We start from the raw sequence: 20,077 nt of genomic DNA, 5'->3' as shown, positions 1-20,077 counted from the left end.
TGTTCTTTTTCATCTTAATGTCTTTCCCAGTCTGTGTTCAACTCACATATTAACCTTCACCATGCAGCCTGTTGCTGACTCGCCTACTGGGGATATCAGTACAAACTCCCCGCATTTGTGTGTCAAGGGTGGGTGAGTAGCTTATGTATCAAAAGTGCTGTGTGGGGGTTTGCACACATGCTGCAAGTCCAATTTTACTGTCACTCTCTGCTTCCTGAAACTCCATGATAGGGCGCAGCCTGGCTACCATGGGCCTGTGAGGGTTAATCTAGGGCTGAGCCAAATCACCTCGGGGGAACCTGCCTGGAAATGGGTTAATAAAGGTCATCCCCCAAAATAAACACTTTACAGAATGTTTCTCCATTCATCCCTCCTTAAAATCAACTCGCAATAAAACGGGCCTGGGTGCAATTACTGCCGCTGCATTGGGGCATGAAATCAACCTGTCCCGTGTTATGGCTGAGCTCTGCTATGATCTCCACTTTTCAGTCGGGGTTGCTCCCCCTGTAGACCCTCTACAGGAGCAGTTGCACCCAGGTTCTCTCGGAGCTAGCAGGCTAAACCTACTTTAAACAACTTTATTGATCTGTCCAGAGGTGCAAAGCTAGACTGAAAACTAAATAAATAGAAGAATTTTATGCCTACTGAGCGTTTATGGAAGTGCAAGTGCAGAAAGTGCATTATAAAAGAATAGAAAAGTAATTTTGTAAAATGTGCTGTTGCTGAAGAAAAAATAAATGGCCAAGGAGACTGCGACAAATGTCCTTAAATAAAACATTGCTTTATGGGGATTTGTGTTCCAAGTTTCCAGGCTGAGCGAGTGAAAGATCGAGCTTGGCCTTGCATGTATGGAACATATGGAAAAACACAATAATTAATGTCACAACATGAGGTGGGGCCAGTGACAGGCAGGGGCACACAGCTTTTCTCTGCCTGTGTATTTGGACTGTTAAAACAGATGGAGTCTGGTGCTGAATGTGCAGCAGTCACAGGGCAGAAAAGGGCTCCCTCAAGTCCCTTTAAGTGCGCTGCATGGTAGTTCATATTTCAGGAGTTTGCTGACATGCATCAGTTGTTTAAAGGTGTTTTAAATCAGCACTTCATTTTTTTAACTTCACATTTTAAATTTAAAGTTAAAGTGTTTTTTCTGAGTACATTAAATAATACTGCAAAATTGTTTAAGGGACGTATGCAGGCCATCCACACTTTATACACACACTATAATGAGAGACATCAGCACAAGCATTTTTGATAGACGTATGCATTTCTCCAGCAAACGCAAATGATAAACTCTAAATGATATAATTTCATCTGGGATATAAGCTTTTATTACTATTATTACTCTAAAATATGGGGCAAATATACAAGGTTCATTGAGGCAAGACAGATCCGAACTGTGCGTTGAAGGGGAAATAAATGCAATGAAGTTGAATGGTTGTGATTTTCGGTAATGAGCTCGATGCATTAAAGTTTAATTTACAGCGGCTAATGTCAGAGAAAGGCAAATCAAATTCTGAGCGGCTTAAAGGTGGCAACAAATAGAGGAGGTTAGCTGAGCTGTCAATTAACAGCTGGCACAGTGGCTTAGCAGATTATAATATTTTCACGAGTCCCTTATTTTTTGAATCGACTGTTTAAAGCAGCGTGGCAGAAAAATAAAGTATACTTTAAGGAAATCAACATGGATGTTTAACTTGCGCTCTGCTCTGTTTCTACAACTCCATCATCCCGCCCACTTTATAAGAGTTACCCGAAAGTCCATCTATCCATGGGCGAAGAGCCCAGGATATTTCTAATGCCAAGATGATCTTGAGGAGTGGGGGAATGAAGTGGAGCAGATGTGAGTGGGGCGCTCAGACAGCCTTCTCCCTTTCCCTCATAAATACAGCAGCATTGTTATGCTGGCAGTGCTATTCCTTTGTCTTAGCGCTGCTAAGTAGTGGATAATGTCATTTCACACCATCTGCCCCCAGGCTTCATTAAAGATACATGAATGGGCTATCTTATGAGGAACAGGTGCTATTGTTTGTCCCTCAAGACACAGCAATAAGGATCTGACTCGGAATACTTGAAGAGGAGCATCTGTAGTGATCAGTCAGACAGACTTGGCTGAGGCCCCCGTCTCTGCCAGCATGCGCTCCAGCAGAGGTTTCCGGGGGAAACGGGCTCCCTTGCAACATGTATCATCAATTCAGATGACCTGATGAAGTCTGTAGCAGCCCAGTACACAATCTGTTTCCCTCTCAAGGAGATGCTGGTATTTGATAAATAGAACTCACTTGCATCTACTGTGTGTGCGATTCCAAACTGTATGTTATAAGAGAGCGCTTTCTTTTTCATTTTTTTAAAGGAAGAATTTAAATTTTAAAATGATATAACACACACACACACACGCACACTTTTCAAGCTGCAGGTTCCTTATTTTGCAACTTTAACAGATCATTCCTTTAAGAGTAAGTTTAATAAGACAGCATGTAAACTCCACAATGGCGCAAAGCAGCAGCACATCCTGTGGTCAGACTGCAGAGGGCAAGCAGACGGTTCAGATGTCTGATGTGTAAATACATAAGGTGTAAAAAAAAAGAAAAAGTGTAGAGTTAAAAGAGCTCCTTTTATTTCTCAGAGCACTTAAAACACATGCAATACGCACTCACACACAAAGATCACTTTATTACTGCACTAATGCATGCGTGATAAAGTCCTTTTTATAGCAGTTTTGTTAATTAGCATCCCTATGAAGCATCAGAAATACAGATTAGACTTCACATATTTTAAATGAAAGATGCACTTTTAATTTAAAAAATAAAAAAGCAGTGTGATTAGAAACAAGCTTCACATTTCACAGAGCTACATTAGGCAAAGGTGATGGTAAACGGAGAACAGTGAACAGTGGTGTTTTTTAGTACACCAGAAAGCATCCACCCACAGCACTCATGCAAGCGGCTCCAAAAACCGCACTGCAAATGGAGATGAACAGCGCATTACAGCACTCACTTGGGACCCTGTCAACACCCATGCTCCTCACTGTCTGTTATAGCCTCCACAAAGCACCGGTGAGGCCTCAAGACCTCTGCTGGCATCCCGTCTGAACCCTCTTACACTTTCATGCACTGACTGACGCTCAGGTTTGCTAATCACTGTAGACAACAATGGTCCATGTTGAAGAAACTGTAAGAATTTTTTTGTTTTTACTGCCAGAATCATTCAGTATTACCAAGATTCAAATACAAAAGGGGCAAAAAAGGCAAACATCTACCTCGCTAGCACCAAAGCTCACGGTTATTAGCTTGAAAGGACCTATGAGATCCTCAATATTCCATTCTGATTAATTACCATTTCACTCTTTTTAACACTTGTGCCATATACAGATCCTTGTTTTCGATATAATCTGCACACTTTTGTCATGAGGAGACTTGCAAGAAGTACTTTTATAAAAAAGTGACTGACAACAATAAAACCACAGGTCGGTGAAAAAATCTGAAGACTTTGATTTTTAATTCTGTAAAGTTTAGACTATAATAAACACCTCACACACTGTGAAAAGATCACAGTCACCAGTAATCTTCCTGAAGAGAGTTCACATTTCACTGTCACCTCATTTAAATAAAAATTACTTCATCACTTTAGTAGTTGTCAGCCCTCACTAATCTTCGTTTTCACATTTTCTCTTGGAGAGGTTCTGTAATTTCACCCAAGGAGGATAGACGTAAGCTGTTGGTGTAAGAACTGATAGTTCACACTTTGTTTCCACCTTTCTCCCCACTGAGTTCCACACCAAACGCTCGCTAGTAGAATCACCTTTTGTGATTCATTTAAGGGGAACGTGATCGGGAGTAAGCTGGCTACATCCCAACAGCAGCACACGCGGTAAACTGACACTAGACAGCAGGATGTGTTTAACACCCGCCACTGCGTATGAACAGAGCCTGCTGGGTGTACAGTGTACCGCAGCACAGCCAGGAGGAAAATCACTCAGTGGAAGCACTTCTGCTGAATACAATCAGATGTTACTCGATTACTGCTGGTCACTTTCTGCTGCACACTGAATAGTTACATTACGTGGGAGACATGCACATTAATCAAACACAGATCTGATGATGTTTGGATTTGTCTGTAACTAACGATAATCAGACAAATAGATCAATAGATTTGAACAAGACTTTGAGCTCCAGACTTTTGCTTTTGAATGAAGGTCTTCATTTTACCACATTATTCATGCTTGGCCAGATTAACGCTGGAAACCCTGGAGAGCTTCATGTCAGCGACAAAGGGCCTTTGTCCTGTTCAAGAGTCTGTCTTTGACTCCTCACTTCCTTCCTGCTTCTGAAACCATTTACAGCACCCCTTTCTACAAAAATCAGACATAGTATAAAAAAAAGCTGCATTATTTACTGTGAGCTGTTTACGCACAGCACCGGCTATGAAGTGTGCACTGTTCGCTTAAGCTCGAGTGTGACGACACACATCCTTCATTTCTGCGTGTGTTACACTAAGTAAAAATCCAGAGTGAGGTCAGGCCATCCAGAGGGAATAAGCAATGGTTCCACTAATTCCTTACAAAGTACAACAAGCCTTCTTGGAAAAGTGCCATTCCAATATGTCTATATTAAGTCGACGGGAGCTGAAAGCAGGGTAGTCCATCCCTCTGACCCACCTAACACATCCCACCCCAAATCCCTCCACTCTAGCCCTCCTCCTCATCATGGCTCCTCTTGACATCCTTGGAATCCTGGATAAAACTGCAGGCTACTGTTTGCTTAAATACAGTGCCTGGCATTTACAGGGTTTCTGCACAGTGCACTCTACTCAGATTCAGTGTAGCTTTAGTATTAAATGTTTTGAAAAGGAAATAAAAGTCCAAGTGTGATGCAAAGTGGTAAAATAGGAAGACAAAAACAGGATAAAGAAAGCACATATTATCATGCCATTACATATGCCATGCATGAATAAAAAAGATGTTATAGAATTTAGATGTCAAGGTCTAACCTCAAGGTATTTTATTCTGGTTTTTAATTAAGTGGTTATGTGTAAAGTGTTTGTGCTATATCTCTCTGTTTTGATACATTATCTGTGTTTAAATTTTTTTAAACATGGCGCATTAATTTAGTGGATTACCTCCTCCAAAAAGAGGTGATTAGAAATCACCTGACAGCACACTGACAGCTGTACACTGTGCCGAAAAGGGAGCAAATTAACTACCTCAGTTGGGGTCTGAAGACCAGTGGATATCAGCTGGCTTCATGGGCACACTGCAGGGGAAGTGGGGAATTTCACCATGAGGCACTAAAATTCTTTAAAATGTATTTAAAATAAAAGGGAAACACCTCTTTTGGAGGTATATAGTTGATGAGAAATAGTTTCTTGTCTGAGTTCGAAACACATCTAATTTGCGTGATAGAATTGTCCCCACTACGACTGGGTTTCCCCCTCTGTCCTGTCCTCCTTTCATAGACTGAGGCTCTGTCTTCCCTGTTACCTCCCAGCTGCTGGGGCCACAGAACACAACAGAGCCCATTCTGTTGTTCAGAAGAAAGGAGGCCTGTCAGAAGGGGCAACGTTATTAGACACACGAGCGCGCTGACACTTTCAAACGTCCTCAAATTATAATGGAGAAGTACAAAGCGTTAAATTTTGTAAAAGATAAAACAAGAGAGCTTATGTACAGTGACGCGTCTAAAACAAACTGTTTGATAAAATGAAAAAAGAGCTAGTGATATAATTTAAGAAAATAAATTCATAATTTGTTAATCCAATTCTACAAAAACAAACAAAAATAAAAATGTATGTTCAAAAAATATATATATATGGACAAAATAGCTCATTCATTGTGTTTGGTTGGGGAATGCTTGGACTCTCCTCCACCCCAAAAACAAAAAGCTCCTTTTTTGAATTAGCCATGGGCTGAATGCTTTGCTTTGCCACCCCTGCCCTAGGAAAACACGTGCCCCTTTCTTCCTGCCGGCTGCCTGTACACAGTAGAGTCTATTAATGCAGCTCCTTCTCCCTGTGAGAGTGCCCACTGCTGAGGATGACGGCCACGCAAAGCCAGCGCAAAGACAAAACAGTTTGCACAACATTAGCAGAGAAAACACAGTCGGTGCGGTGGGCGAGAGGAAACTAAGTCTGCATCACACTGGAGGATGTGTTCTCCCTTAACTGATATTTTTCCTCTCGGGGGCTGGGGTACAATGGTTGTTAAGTGTAGCTGCTTTTCCACGATCCAGGGAAGATTTCTGGTGCTCCGAACAGGTGCTTTATTGTGATATTCGGACCTAACGTAAAAGCGCTCCTTTCATCATCTGTGTGTGTAAGTGTGTGTGTAGATGTTCAGCTATCTGGATTATTTAACACCCTGATTCATTTTAAAGGCAAATTCACATACCTGTATGCCAGACAATCTTCTCTGTTGTGTAAATTATTCTTGTCACTTTTGAGAGAGAGCCTATAGAGTGAGACGTTTGTGTTATAAATGAACCCGTCCCACGGCTGCTTTGGAAATCCCTCAGGTGACTAATTTTAAGTAGACCCTCAGGTGTGAGTTCGCACGTGACAGCCTTTCAGGTAGCACCTCTGATATGGAGCCTCTTAAATTATCGCTGCTTAAGCTGATGAGGTGTCTAATAAACAAAAGGCCAATTACTCAAATGCATGGCTCCTTTGTGCAATGTACAGTTTCACAAAAGAGCAGTAACTAATCTGTCGTAGTTATACTTTTACCTCATTGGCAAAGATGCAGGACAAGTATTATAAGTTACAACTGAAAGCTACCTAGTACCAATCCTTCCATCCTTCCTTTACTTTAATTCCACATTCTTTATCTTTTTAAATCGATACAGTCGAGTAAGCATGTTTACTATTACTCACACTAAACTGATAAAAAGGAGACTGGGAAAACCCCATACCTTCTAAAGCACTGTAGGCAGCTATGTATAAAATTCTAAAGCAACAGACAAATGCATTACATACTAACTGCACAGCCACTCAGCTTCATTTGCGAACCATCACTGCCACTGCTGCACCTTTTTGTGCATCATTAAGTTTTAACAGGGCCGTGATGGCTTTATTGTTTAAATTGCACGTGACTTTGTTTAACGTCAGCATTTCTTCTGCTCCCTGACAAGGAGTCACATTTCATAACTAATTAAATTGATCCGTCCTACCTCGCCGATAGAGTCCACTAAATGGAATTATTTGTATCCAAGTGTCAATATATTAAATCACAGGGGCTAATGAGTCAGGTCACCGCTTTCTTTTATCTTCAGCCTTGCATGTGCACATCTTCATCAGCTAACAGTCTCCTTAAATGGAGGATGAACATGCTGGACTGAGCCTCCCTGGGTGAGAGCCAAGCTTGTCTGACTAGGCTGTTAATACCCCCACATAATCCTACTAGCAGTCTAACATAGAGCTCTTCAATACCAGGGAAAGAACAGAGTCTATGCAGACACGAGTGCACACAGCAGCGCAAACTTCCACACTTAAACACACACATTACCATTCCCCTGCTCTATTATTCTCTTATTATCATGCTAACACTTCCAGTCTAGCTGTGCTAATTGGGGGACTTACACATTCTCTTTAACAATGTCTATTTTTGTGCTTCCTTTTTTTCCCAGCCAGTGCATTAATAAGAGTCTCACACTGAGAAAATCATTTGTGCCGGGGAGACAACAAAAGCATCAGAGAATACACAAATTAGCACTATTATCTTCGAGCAATTACCATACGGCCCCGTGTTTATTTAAACTCATCTGATTGATTTTAAATATTTACCATTATACTGTAGTTTTGGGTTTTTGTTCCTCTAAATTGGTAGCGGTACGAAATCAGCATTAAATTATTGCAAAGGATCGGATGCATATTCCATTTCATTATGATAAAAAGGTAGACCAAACAGAAGTACTAAAAGACTATTTATTACAGAGACCAGTATGATTTGATCAAATCTGGTGCGAGATCTGGTGAGATAACTGTTTGCGCAGCACTAAACAAAGATTTAATTCTTCATCCGTGCGGGGTTTGTCAAGACTGGAATACTGAATGCAGGCCAATTATGTGTGGGAAGCTACCAAATACTGCCAAAGACCTTGCACTGGCTTGATGATTTGTGTTGTAACAGAACCGTGACCCTGACCCCAACCATCAAAAGCTGCATCTGAATCACAGTGGAAGGGGATCACAACAAGAATGCAGAAATCTACGAGTAAGCTAAACCAGAAGAAAAGGCTGGATTTGATTGAAAACGTTTGAAATTGAAAGAATGACTTGATGACAGCCGCGGGTCAGGCTTGATGTCAGTCATCTGCCAAACCGCAACCGCACCGGACACTTAAGGAAAAGTTTATTTGTTAAGCTATTATGGATATTTCCAGAAGATGTGAAATAAAGCCCCCGAAACAAACAAAAACTGCTTTTTTATTTTAAATATAAAGCTTGATGTTTGTTTAAAGTTAGATTATCAGAGTTGATATCTGTAGGTGCAAACTAAAAGAAAGAGAAAATTATGTGAGTGCAGACTCCTCAGCTACTGTGTACAGATGGACAGGTACAGACATCCTCCTGTGACTTTTCTGATTTCTATGAGAAATATGGGAGTTCTGTGTCGTCTGAATAAAACACATCACTGTAAAGTTTTTTTTTCACTTGTAACACTATGTCAACTGACATTAAACACCTCTGTTTTTGTGGTAAGACTAAAGAATTAGAAAGCATTAGAAAGAAAAGGGGTCAAAAAACTGAAGCTGAACTCTTTCAAACCCTTTTGAAACCTATTTTGAAGTCTTTTCCTGTAAAATAACGACAACAATACTTTTACAGTGTGTGATATACTGACAAAAAGATTGGGAAAGATATGTTAGTAATAACCCTGCCATTGGCTAAAATATGAACTCTATGAAGAATTAATGCAGAACCTTTTTCTATCAAACTGCATGTTTTCCTGCAAGTCTGTTATGCACCGTCTCATCTTCAAAAATCTATCTCTATATTGTCCACCTTATAAAATTCTTGGCGGATTAATGCTGGTGTTATTGAATTTCTTCTTTAATCTTGAAACCTTTAGTAGTGTCCCCCACTGTTTCTTGACACCATTAAAGACACATGTGAGGAAGCCACTAAGACTTTGAAGTGTGCAGTGGACACTAATACACTGGCCTTTTCTCTTTTAATCTCTGGTTTTCATTTTCAGCAAGCCGTGTTTGTGGACATGAGGTTAAATGGACCAAAAATGTGCGCTTACTTTCAGCGAGGTCAGAGTTTATAGCTAGGTCGTATGTCGGGAGAGAAGAATAGGTCAAAGGGAGATAAACTGAATAACTTGGCTGACGAACAGATCATTCATGGAGTGAGATATAAATGTGGGCAAAAAAGAACTTTTGTCAGCCAACATTGAAACTGTTAGCTTGCCGATCTTGGGTCTCACAGTGTCCTCAGAGTTAGCACATCAATGCCACAGCCAATGACAAATGACAGTGTCATGATATTGTGATGTTTTTCATGGATTAAAAAAAGGAAATTAAATTAAATGTTATGAATTAAAAGTGTCCCTCTGTTTCATGTGGGGAGCTCGGCTTTCTCCAGCCTGTTTGTGAAGATAAAGTTCACCCTGACCTTTCTGCCAGTATTTATTCCATTGATGTGTGTATCAGCGCGTGGGTCCCTGTGTGCCTGTGTACTGTACACTATCACCTTTGTGGATGTATATGTGTATTTACTTGCATACAGAGTCATACCAGGGATTGTATCTTAACAGACCCATCCTTGAGGAAAACATGAACTGGGCTTATTACCCAGTGAGGTGCATGGAGTTATTCTTATGGTCTGGCTATGGATGGCACAACACCTGAGTGCCTTAAAGCTCCATGTCTCATACTTTTTAAAATTTTATATCCTGAAATGATGCCTTGTCTTTACCTCTCATGCATTCCCACAAACAAAGTGAAACAGAGTTAAATGGCTAATATGTGTATATATATATATATATATATATATATATATGTGTGTGTTTAAGTGTCACATGACCCTTGCAATGGTGAGGTTTCAGATTTTCAACTTAAATCAACTCAAGAGTTAATCTAATCCTAGGATTGAATTAGTGCCAAGACGATTTCAACGAGGAGGATGAACTGAAAAATACAAAGAAGCTGAGGGAAAAACACACAAAGCCTTGAGCTTTAACTTTTGATAAGCCTCTAACGCTTCAATCAAAACATCTGCTATCTTAAAACAAGTGACATTGTAATCCCGAGGGACAAAGACTAAATCTCTTTTCGTCTCTTGTTGGAATGATGAGAAAGGATAAAATGAGAGTTGGCTATTCAAAAGAAGAACTCGATTGAACTGCTTGCTGCCTTGGACCAAACCTCGCTTACTAAACCTAATAACTACCTACTTCTGATTCAACTTAAATTTATATGCAAAAAAAAAAGTCCTTGACAGCACACGCGTAACAGAAACAGCCTCCAGTTGCGGTCCCCTCGGTTTTATTGTGTGGACCCTTTACGGTGTCAAATGTCACATCATCAGTAGAAGACCTGAGCAAGAAGCTTTCTCTTCATTTTCCTTCGAGCCAAAACAGAAGGACTTTGATGGCAGGAGGGTCTCCAATAAAGTTTAATGCTCTCCATGCTAGCAGCAGAGTAACTCAATCCCTCAGCGCTGCTTACCACTTTGCTAAAGGCCTGCGCAGTACAGGATGGAAGCTTGTTTACAGAAATAATTAAGTCAAAGCTGTTGTATATTAAAATGACCAGGGCATTTTTAAGAGGCAGCACTAATGAAAACAGAGTGGCAGAAACCGTTGCGCTAACTTGCCCCTGACTCTCTTTTATCTACTCTTGCTGATACTCCAACTTGAGAGGAGTGGCCATAGGTTAAGGACAGAGAACATATTCTTCTCTAAATAACTTGCTGTCGGATAAACAATGTTGCACACAGTGAAACTTATTAAAGTCTTGGGAGCGACTTGTTTTTGAGTTGTGCGTGCCCAGTGCAGCCAGGAGAGGCTGATGGGCAAGTAGAACAGATGGTCTGACCATGAGATTCTTTTATTTAATTGTGGATGTGGCTTTTTTTTTAATCAGGAGAGATCTCATTTTGTCAGGGGAAAACTGGCTAACTGGGCTCTACAAGAAAGGGCTTTACTTGTATCTCCGTTCAAGTGTTTGAAATGGATATTTAGAAGCACTTTCCCATAAACACTTGAAACCTCACCCTCTCTGAAAAGTATCCATCAAGGGGAATTTTCAGGTAACATTTGCCTATAACTCTGTGATGAAAGCAAGGGCCTCGAAAAGGGAGGTCCTTTAGGGCTGTGCCCTTATGCTCAACGTGCATAAGTAAAGAGCTCTCTATCATATGAGTATTACTAGCCTCTCGGCAGTGTATAAGGTACTTCATTTTCGAGGGTTTTCTACACAGAGTGTCATGCTATGTGCTTGTCTGTAGTGGAATGTCGTATGGAATTGTTTTTCCAATAGACTGTCCACTGTTGAAGCGAAAGGTCCAGGCTAGTGGCTACTCCACAGTAAGCTGAGAGTGCAGTCTTCCTCTTGTAAAGAGCCATTGAAAGAGGCATTTTGATGCCCTGGCCATAAATCTGTTTGTTATACTAACTGCTCTTTGAGAACAGATGTTTTCTTTGCTCTTTGGATCATAAGAATAAGCTGTATTATATGTGGTATGTCCCAGTATATGGGGAGAAGATACTCTTTATCAAAAAAATATCTGAATGTTGATTCTGCAGGAGTTTGCTGCAGGTGAATATTTAAAGTTTTGATGCGGAGAGTTTTGAGAACAAGCAGAGAAGGAGGAGGTAAATGGAGAAGGATGTGCCTGACACCAAACACACCCGGCAGGATAATGTTAGCCTCACAAAGGCAGCCAGGCTCGCAGCCTTGACCACTGCCAGCAAGCAACCCTGGATTACCCTGTACATATCCCTGACCATATTCAGCTACATGCTGCGTGGGTGGTCTTCCTCTGCACCTTTGTGCTTTGTACTATACTGCACAGAGCACACACAAACATACACACGCGGTGAGCAAGATAACATCTGGCATGATGCACATCTGAAAAAGTAGAACAAAACATAAAAGTCCACGAGGCGGCATAAGGAAGTACGTGTCGCAGGCACAGGTCATGGTGACAATGTAGGTTTCAGCAGGTCGCGTGCTGTGTGAAAGCGTGCCATATTGCCCTTCTGGGATCTACTCATTTCGGAGGCATTTACCAGCCTCTTTCATGTCCCCCACCTCCACGCACTTCTCCATCAACACAACTCATTAGCCGTTGTTACTTTTCCCCCCATTTTTTTTGTTCATTAAGATGTGCTAATTATTCGCCTACATATTTTAAAGTCCTCCCGATTACCAACGGCCAATTAACATTTGATGAAAGTGACGAATGTCAGCGTGACACACACACACAAAAAAAATCAGAGATAAAGGAATAAGAAGTAAAGAAGGAGTGGCAAACTTAAGTTAGCCATGATATTTACTTTAATGCCTAATTTTATTGATCTGTGCAATTAAATCCAGACATCTGGATCATGGTGACAACCCTGGTGCTCTAATTATACTGAAGAGGCAGAAGTGGAGTAGTAATCATTGTAGAAAAAAAGTAGGAGGTGTAAGCTGCTGAGTGGTAGAGGGCCAACAGAAATGCTTTGACTGACCTGGATCTGCTGCTGGAGGAGGTTGATTTTGTGCTGTTGCTGCAGAAGCTGCTGCTGTTGTCTTGCAATCTGGTTGGTAAATGAAGTGGAAAAAAAATGTAGATTGATTAGTAAATGAACCTAACACTAAATATGTGCCGAGACGGACGATACAGGGCTGGACTGAAGATGGAACTTAAAAAAGCAATTTTTATTGTGAATAAAAGTGTATTCTTTTATCTAAACCGCTGCAGTCAGTCAATAACAAACCATTAAATGTTCTAAATGAATATAAAATGAACTGCAGAGTTGAAATTTGCGGAGAAAGAGAATAAATGATTTACAGGACACAGACGAATGTGGTTATGATGGAGGTGGCAAGCCCAGGAAGGGTGACAGGGGTCCCCGCTGCCCCTGAGTGACGAGCAGCCACACCGCAGTGTTTCTCATCCCTAGCGCCCCCTCCTTTTACATGCTCACTTCATTGAGCATGACAACCTAGTTTTAAGTGTCATTTAATTTTCATTTTTAAATATAATTACAAAGTGTTCACTGTAAGATATCGGCCGTCTGCAAATGTGTCAAGATTAATTTGTGCTGGCTTCCTCACGAGTGTCAACAGTTAATTACTGCGTTGTATCTTGATGGCTTGATGACATCCCAGATCTCAGCGGGCTCTCTTACTCTCCCTCTCTCAACCATCTCTCGCTGTCTCTCTTCCATTTTTATTAATGGTAAATATTAATATCAGCCCGCATTAACATAAGATCAAATAATAAAACATATATCACTGGTCGTTTGTTCTGCAGTGTCTACAAAGCCTTCAGAGCTGAGCGTAGTTTGCAAATGAACACTATTGATTGAAAAATAAATCAATACTGTTAATGTATTATTAGTGTACTATGACCAAATGCATCACTCCAAGGTGGACGGTCTATCTCTTCATTTACCAAAGGAAGGTCTGAGAGTGTGCTGAGAAAACTCTGAGTGAACTCTTTGCTGATAATTGACTCATAGCCATTAGGGTGGCGGGTGATAATAAAAGTGTCGCCCGTGTGGATAGTTTGTGTCCTTATTTCTTCCCAGACATTAACACACTTCATGGCCTGTGCTAATTTGCTGATTTGTACAATATGGCTCATTGGCCTGATTTGTGCTGCAAATCTAATGCCAGGCTTGTTCTAATAGGAGTCGATTTATAAGATATAGAGGACTTCCATATTTAATATAACGTTTAATTCACACATTCCCTCGCATTTGTTAGTACAAGTCATAATAACATTTTTCCTACCACACAGCATAACTGTGGGCGGGAGAGCATGACCGAAATATCTCAGGCAATATAGACTATAACGTCTTTCAAATCTAATATTATTCCAAATTCCAACCAAGTAGCAAGGTTTTATTGGCGCATTTCAGGCATGAAATGTAATATGAAATAGAGAGCTAAGCACAAAGACTTGTGTTTAAAGAGGTTTATTATTAGGTGAAAGAGGAAATTAAATAAAAAAGGTAAAAGGAGGGAGGGGAATGTTCTGTGTGTTTCAAATAGTAAGAAAAGAGCCTAGTTTAGGAAAAGGTAAAATAAATATATAGTGTGGGCTATTAGCTAGGTGTTTTGGTGCGTGTGAGAAAAGAAAACAGCAAGCGGTTACCTGCTCCTGCTGCTGACGAGCTAACTCCATTTGCTGCCTCTGTTTCTCCATCTGTGAGGCAGCCAGCTTCTTCTGTTCATCGTGAGCAGCCAGGAGCTGCTCTCGCAAGCTGATCAGCTGAGTGATCATCGTGGAGAGCTGGTGTTCCTTTTCGGCCAGGCTCTCAGGAGTACCTATTGAGAAGAAGGAGAGTGAGAAAGAGAGAGCAATGTCTGTGAGCAGGAAAGGATAAATGCAAGGTGGTGAAAACAAAAACAAAAACATGACCACAAGTTGGTGCATACCTGGAAAAAAAAGTACTCAAAAGTTTTTATTGTGACCATGACTAAATAACCAGGGTGTAGGCTTTTGGAGGAAACACAGCAGAAGCCATCGGTCATTATATAATGCTAAATATAGAACAGTGACCGATCATCATGTGCTATTGTGCTGTACACAATATTTAGTACAAAGAAAACCACACAGGCAGCAACCAACTGCAGTGAATTCACTAGAAAGTGTTAAGGTCACACACAGCCTGGAGTTGTCTGTTTTTCTGTAGCTGGTGTTCACGGCTTTCACAGCAAGAAAGTGAAGGAATTGTTCCGAGCACACAGACAAAGAGCTGCAGGGAGCTGTCAAACTGAAATCGCAGCTTATTTCAGACGTCCACGGGTGATTATAAAGAAAGTGTTAAGAGTCACTCTTTGCACTGGCCTATAAACAGAACTTTTATACACACCAAATATTAGGGGAGGAAACGCCTGCAGATTTTGGCTGAATTTAATGTGGAAACCTGCAGAAAAAAAGACTCAAAGCGGTACGTACACAAACAAAATGCATGCTCAACATACACTATAACCACATGCACTTTGTATCATCATCACATTCCCTCTCTTTAATGCATATTTGAAAAACCAAAGCAATGACAGAGCAGCGGACTTGCGTTTCTCTCTCTGCAGTTACATGTCTGCACTGTGTGTGATAGGGGCTCCGCTGCACTGCTCTCTCTCCGCCTAATCAATGCTAAGTGATCCTACCATTGACTTACACAGCCAACATAATTGCCAGTGAGAGGCTAGACAGTAACTCACTCTCCTCCCACTGCACTCCTGTGTGACAGCTGGTATGGTGGTATGCACAAAAAACTGACAGGAAAACTGACAGAAAGAGAAAGAGACAGTTAGAGGGAGAAAGAGAGAGAAAGGGGGCAAAAAACACAAGAGGTCCAGATAACAGTGCGGTGAAGTCTGGCCTGAAGCCAGCAGGAGCTGAATTCTTTCCTGGGTGTCTTCCTCTCGTCTCTGACCACATCTGTCTTGAGTTTCTCCTGAGAGCTCCCAGGGGCCCTCTCCACTCAAACTATTTTAATTTGACTAAACACCTGATTTATTTTATCTCTCCGATGAGGAAAGCTGTTTGTCTTAATAGGGCCTGTCAACCTCCAGAACCCATTCAGGGCAATTTACTGGCAGGCTTGTCTGAACCTCAGTTCGCCTCGCTCTGCCTCTGCTGCCTGCTGCAATGGAAGAGAGCTGCAATTCTCCATTTATCCTCCTAACGAAAAAAAAGCACCTAAAAGCAGCTATTCATTGGGCCTGTGTGCAGTTTCCAAGGCCTCAATTGACTTCTTATTCACCCAACTACACTTGTTGTGACTGGCTTATCTATAAAATTGATACAATCAGCACCAATTTTATTAACCTTTGGCTGTCTCCATGAAGGAGCTGCTCAGCAGCAAAATACATCGGTCATTGTCACAATAAATCACTATCAATACTGTCGTGGGAAGGAGGGAGAGCCGTAAAGAAAGGGAGACGGTGGGTAACAAGACAGAAAAGAAGAACAGGAAAATCATCATCTAGATGATCATTTTGATTTGGGGCCATTGAGTCACAGATGAGTGTCAGCTGGAAAAAAAAAAGTAAAACATCTGGGCTCAATGACGCCCTCACAGCCTGCCTAAGTACACATGTCACACTAGTTTAGGAGTTTAAAAATTGTGAAAATTACAAAGATTCTGCAGAATGTTTATGTTTTGTCTTGTGAGCGTGAATATGCAGCAGAACTTGTGCTAAGTGTCCAATGAAGGACCTGATGGGCCAGTCTGAGTGTGGGGTGTTCACTCCTGCCCAGACACCACAAGAATACTAACAGAAGGCTCATTGTTTTGATGTTGAGCTGAACTGTGGGAAGCCCAGACCTTCCCTTGCACCACGATTTAGGCCATCTCTCTCTTCTGATTTCAGTCATAATTATCGATCTCAGTCCTAAAAATCTACAACAGCTGAAGACATTTTCAGATTAGCTGTCAGTACTGCAGACAAACACAGCTTTGGTGCTTAAATATCTACTAAAGATAAGCGCAGTGGAAGAAAACCAAACATAAAATGAGACACATGTGTTTTTTGTTGGCTGGTTAGTGTTAAAATCCCTTTCTTCCTGCTTTGAATTATGGATCAGCTTTAAAATGCAGATAAAACTTTTATTGGGTGGTACAGAAGAGGAGAGTCGTGGTCTGTGTCTGACCAGGCTGCTGACAAAAGAGGCCGTTTCCTGCATATTGCATGGCTTTTAACAGCGGTAGGGCTGGGGTCTGCCTGTTAACATGTCTCCTCACATTGCGCTTCCGATGGCAGACAGACAGCCCAGAGATGCCTTGGCGCTACATAAACGCCAGCAGTCGGCCTGGACCTAACGTGTTGTGACATCCTCCTGGTGAACAAGTGAGCCTCAGTAGGACAATACCAGCCCAAAGCAGGAAGAGGATCCCAGGAGTAAGCGGTCAAGCTGTGCTGGCACTTTTCTTGTTTTGTTATTTTAGGACACTTCTGCCAAGTTCAGAATTTTTAGACTGACACATAGAAGACGGCGTTGTCCAAGTTTCAGCCCATTCACATGCACCTTTTGAGATTCCTGCCTTCTTTAAACGTCACAAAGTAGGGCAGAAAACATCAACGGGTGACTAAATAAATCATAAGAGAAAAACAAGCAGAGCCATGGTTGCTTGGGGAAGGACGGGGGTATTTGAGCCTTGGGGTCTTTGGATAAAAGGCACTTTGTAGGGGTGTGATTTGTTTTGTCCAATACCCACATCTCTCTCACTCTCTCTCTTGGCTCCCTCCTCTCTGCTCTAATCAAGCAGTCTCTAATTTGGGTTCCAAGTCCAGTACCGGGGAAAAAGAAGGAGGCTTGTTACTTTGAAGAGTCCCGAGTGAATAACACAGATAAAAGATTCAGGCACAAAAAAAAGAAAGAAGAAAACGAGGAGGGTGAGGGTAAAAAGGGGGAAAATCACAAGGCACCCTATTCTCTTCTCTTCCTTTGGTTAAGACAGCTGAGCCATTATGACCAGATCTGAATTGAGTTTTTTAGCACCAGAAGACTGGAATTTCTTTGTCTCTCTATCAGACAGCTATTGTGGATGCTTCCATATGCTGCAAACCCATCCTAAGTAAATTGGGCCTTGTCTAAATGGTACGATTGTACCAAGCTGTATCCGCACACAGACCGCACATAGCTTGAATGCCTTGCATGCTGAGACGCTCTCTCACTCTGCGCTCTCCTAAAGCGCATGTGAATGTAGACGCGAGCGTGCACCGATGTGTGTTGCACGTGCCTCCAATCAATAAAAGGTACATGTCTCTGAGTAAATGCACGTGCGTGACCTCTGTGGTCATCTGACCCTTTGTCCATTCTTTCTGCGGAAAACACAAAGAGCTAACTCAGTAGCAGCAGACGACATCTATTGGTGCGCGCTTTAGTATTTTTAAGATAGAAAAAAAAAGGATGTCCACAGTCCTTTTACCAATACCTAACAATGTTTTTTTCCAATCAAATTTTCTTTTGTGTTATTTAATACAACTGAAACATTTTATCCTTTGTTAAAAAAAATATGTGTTAGGTTGAAAACTGGCAGAAAAGCCAGAGTAACGGGAACTAGTTTTATAGTATCCCTTTGCTTTTAAATAGTATGTGCACTTGTTCAGCAGTGCTACAAGGCTGTATGTGTTTCCAGTAATATGGTGTTAATGTGTCTCCGTGTCCTACAACCAAGACAATATGAGCAACAGCTGTTTTACCTGGCTTGCTGCCTCTGCTATGATATAAAAGCCGTTAATCTTGCCAATAAAACCGCATTAACAAGCATAAGCAATGACTTACAAGTACGTCATCCACTGGCAGCAAATGCCCCTCAGCCACTAAGCTTACCTATATGATAAGGATGAACATATCGGCTTCTTTACAATGAAAAACTCAAATGTTCTCTAAAACTTGCAGTAGTCTGAATATAATAAGTGTATTATAGTATTTTGCACGTGCCACCTATGTTTTTGCATATAGTATATTTGAATGTTGATGCGACTGCATCAGAATCATTTAAGTGTCTCAGCACCATCTTTTAAACATAAATATTCTGATTGGCATATGGAGAGGTTATTAATAAAAGTACTCTTCATCTACTGAGGTTCTGCTGTTCATGGTGAACAGTGATAGAGGCTAACATTTTGATGATAGAGGAAGCTTCACTCTTCAGTATAATTATGCTAATGTAAAAGCTCCAGCACTTAACTGTCTATCCATGACACTGGACAAGGTACTTCATCAAAGCCAAGATAGAGGCTCGACCTGAGCATATTAATCCGCGGGAAATGCCGGTGACCCTTAAATTCTCCCTGGAGAAAAAAAAAATTTCAACGCAGCAACTTTATTTGTGTTCTTTCAGTAACTGAATGCAACGTTCTTTGAATCTATAAGACTGTGCAGCAAACCACAGATCCTGGCACCAAGATGTTGTGTAAGGCAGCATGTAGCAAAGATCATTACATAAAAACAAAGATTGTCTCCAAGCCTTCATTTCATCTCTTATGGCCTTTATAATGATAAGTCTGACCCCCGTGACCTTAAAATATAAAAAGAATGCACAATTTTCAAGGTCTTTCTAATACATAGCACTTAAAGCATATGAAACAGTGATCAAGGCAATGACTTACTGTCAACAAATCCTTGGAAGGGAATTAGGAGTTAGATGTTATCTCATTCTTTTCACAGAGCGTTTATTCATCCGTCTTACCTATACAACTGATAATTAAAGCAGAATCTACTTGTTTCCTTGAACTGCGCAAAATGAGATCTTTCGAAAGACTTTCCGTCTGCTGTCTTTGATGGATAAGTGTATCAACAATACCAGTGTTTTGTCTGGGTTTTTTATCAGATCACAAGTGATAGACTGAAACAGCAGGGATAACAGGAAGCAAAGACAGATGAGCCCAGAACACATATTCACAAAGCATATAACAGGTCAGAGAACCTGCTGCGTTCTCAGGCTTTTAATACAATCTAGCCAGCAGATCTAACCAGGGATCATAAATGCTTATTTTAGAATTTACCAATGCCATTGCACTGCCATGCTATTCGTGCCATTGCAGCATGGGCGAGCCAACAGGTCTGAACTACAGATCTATTTAGAATGCATAGATGATATTATTATATCGACAATTAATGCCTTCAGAGAGCATGGAAAGTGGATTTTTCCAATATATTTTACTGAAAGTGAAAATGTAAAACTGGAACTGCTAAGTTTTATTGTATGCACATGTATAACCATTACTGCCATTAAACACTCTTCACATTGCTAAAGCTTAAAAAAAAAACCATAACTACAATTTATAATCAATAATCTAATGTATAATTAGTATAATTAATTCAGCATTCATTAACACTTAAACACTGCTTATTGGAACTTAGCATATGCATTCAAAACAGAGGTAGAAAGCCCTGTTGGGGGGGG

The 20,077-nt window shown here is 41.0% G+C and overlaps 1 protein-coding gene across 7 annotated transcripts in view; it reads right to left on the bottom strand.

Annotated features, from left to right (window-relative positions):
* Nucleotides 1-20,077, bottom strand: part of sox6 (SRY-box transcription factor 6) — a 124,164-nt gene that overhangs the window by 34,178 nt on the left and 69,909 nt on the right. For all 7 annotated transcript variants that reach the window (XM_014336517.2, XM_014336518.2, XM_014336519.2 and 4 more), the window contains 2 exons: nucleotides 14,308-14,480; nucleotides 12,674-12,742 (listed from right to left, as the gene is read on the bottom strand). In XM_014336517.2, coding sequence (XP_014192003.1) covers nucleotides 12,674-12,742; nucleotides 14,308-14,480 — 242 coding nt within the window. The remainder of the gene's footprint in view (nucleotides 1-12,673; nucleotides 12,743-14,307; nucleotides 14,481-20,077) is intronic.

Source organism: Haplochromis burtoni, unplaced genomic scaffold (genome assembly GCF_018398535.1).
Source record: "Haplochromis burtoni strain Fernald_Lab_line unplaced genomic scaffold, NCSU_Asbu1 Contig_59, whole genome shotgun sequence".
In the NCBI taxonomy this organism is placed as follows: Eukaryota; Metazoa; Chordata; class Actinopteri; order Cichliformes; family Cichlidae; genus Haplochromis; species Haplochromis burtoni.
The sequence above is the reverse complement of the archived record's forward strand: the minus strand, read 5'-3'. Positions and strand labels throughout refer to the sequence as shown.